The 356-nt window shown below is 34.3% G+C and overlaps 1 protein-coding gene across 1 annotated transcript in view; it reads right to left on the bottom strand.

Moving 5' to 3' along the window:
* Positions 1-14: 14 nt before the first annotated feature.
* Positions 15-356, bottom strand: part of LOC105453626 — a 3,452-nt gene continuing 3,110 nt past the window's right edge. Inside the window, exon 4 of the mRNA XM_011695747.1 lies at positions 15-283. Coding sequence (XP_011694049.1) covers positions 15-283 — 269 coding nt within the window. The remainder of the gene's footprint in view (positions 284-356) is intronic.

Genomic DNA, 356 nt, shown 5'->3' on the forward strand with positions numbered 1-356 from the left:
AATCGCATACCTATTTACAATTCTTTACAACTTTCCTTATAAATTTCATTCGGCTTTTCATTTTCCTTGGGACTACTTATTTTAATCCAAGGCTTTAGTTTATTGGCTGACATAATTGTGTTCAACGGCTTTTGTTTTATATTAAACCCGGGTATGTCGGTAATGACAAATCGGTTCTTTTTTAGAACTGCTTTAACTAAATACGGACCCTTGTATTTTGGCACGAGTTTCTGATTTGATCCTGGCTTATGTTGAAGGACCTTTACTAGCACAAAATCACCCGCTTGATACAATATATTCTTTTTATGACGCTTATTATATTGCACTTTATTATATTCCTGCAATCGACGGTTCAC

The sequence above is a fragment of the Wasmannia auropunctata genome, unplaced genomic scaffold, assembly GCF_000956235.1.
Source record: "Wasmannia auropunctata unplaced genomic scaffold, wasmannia.A_1.0 LD335997.1, whole genome shotgun sequence".
Taxonomy (NCBI): domain Eukaryota; kingdom Metazoa; phylum Arthropoda; class Insecta; order Hymenoptera; family Formicidae; genus Wasmannia; species Wasmannia auropunctata.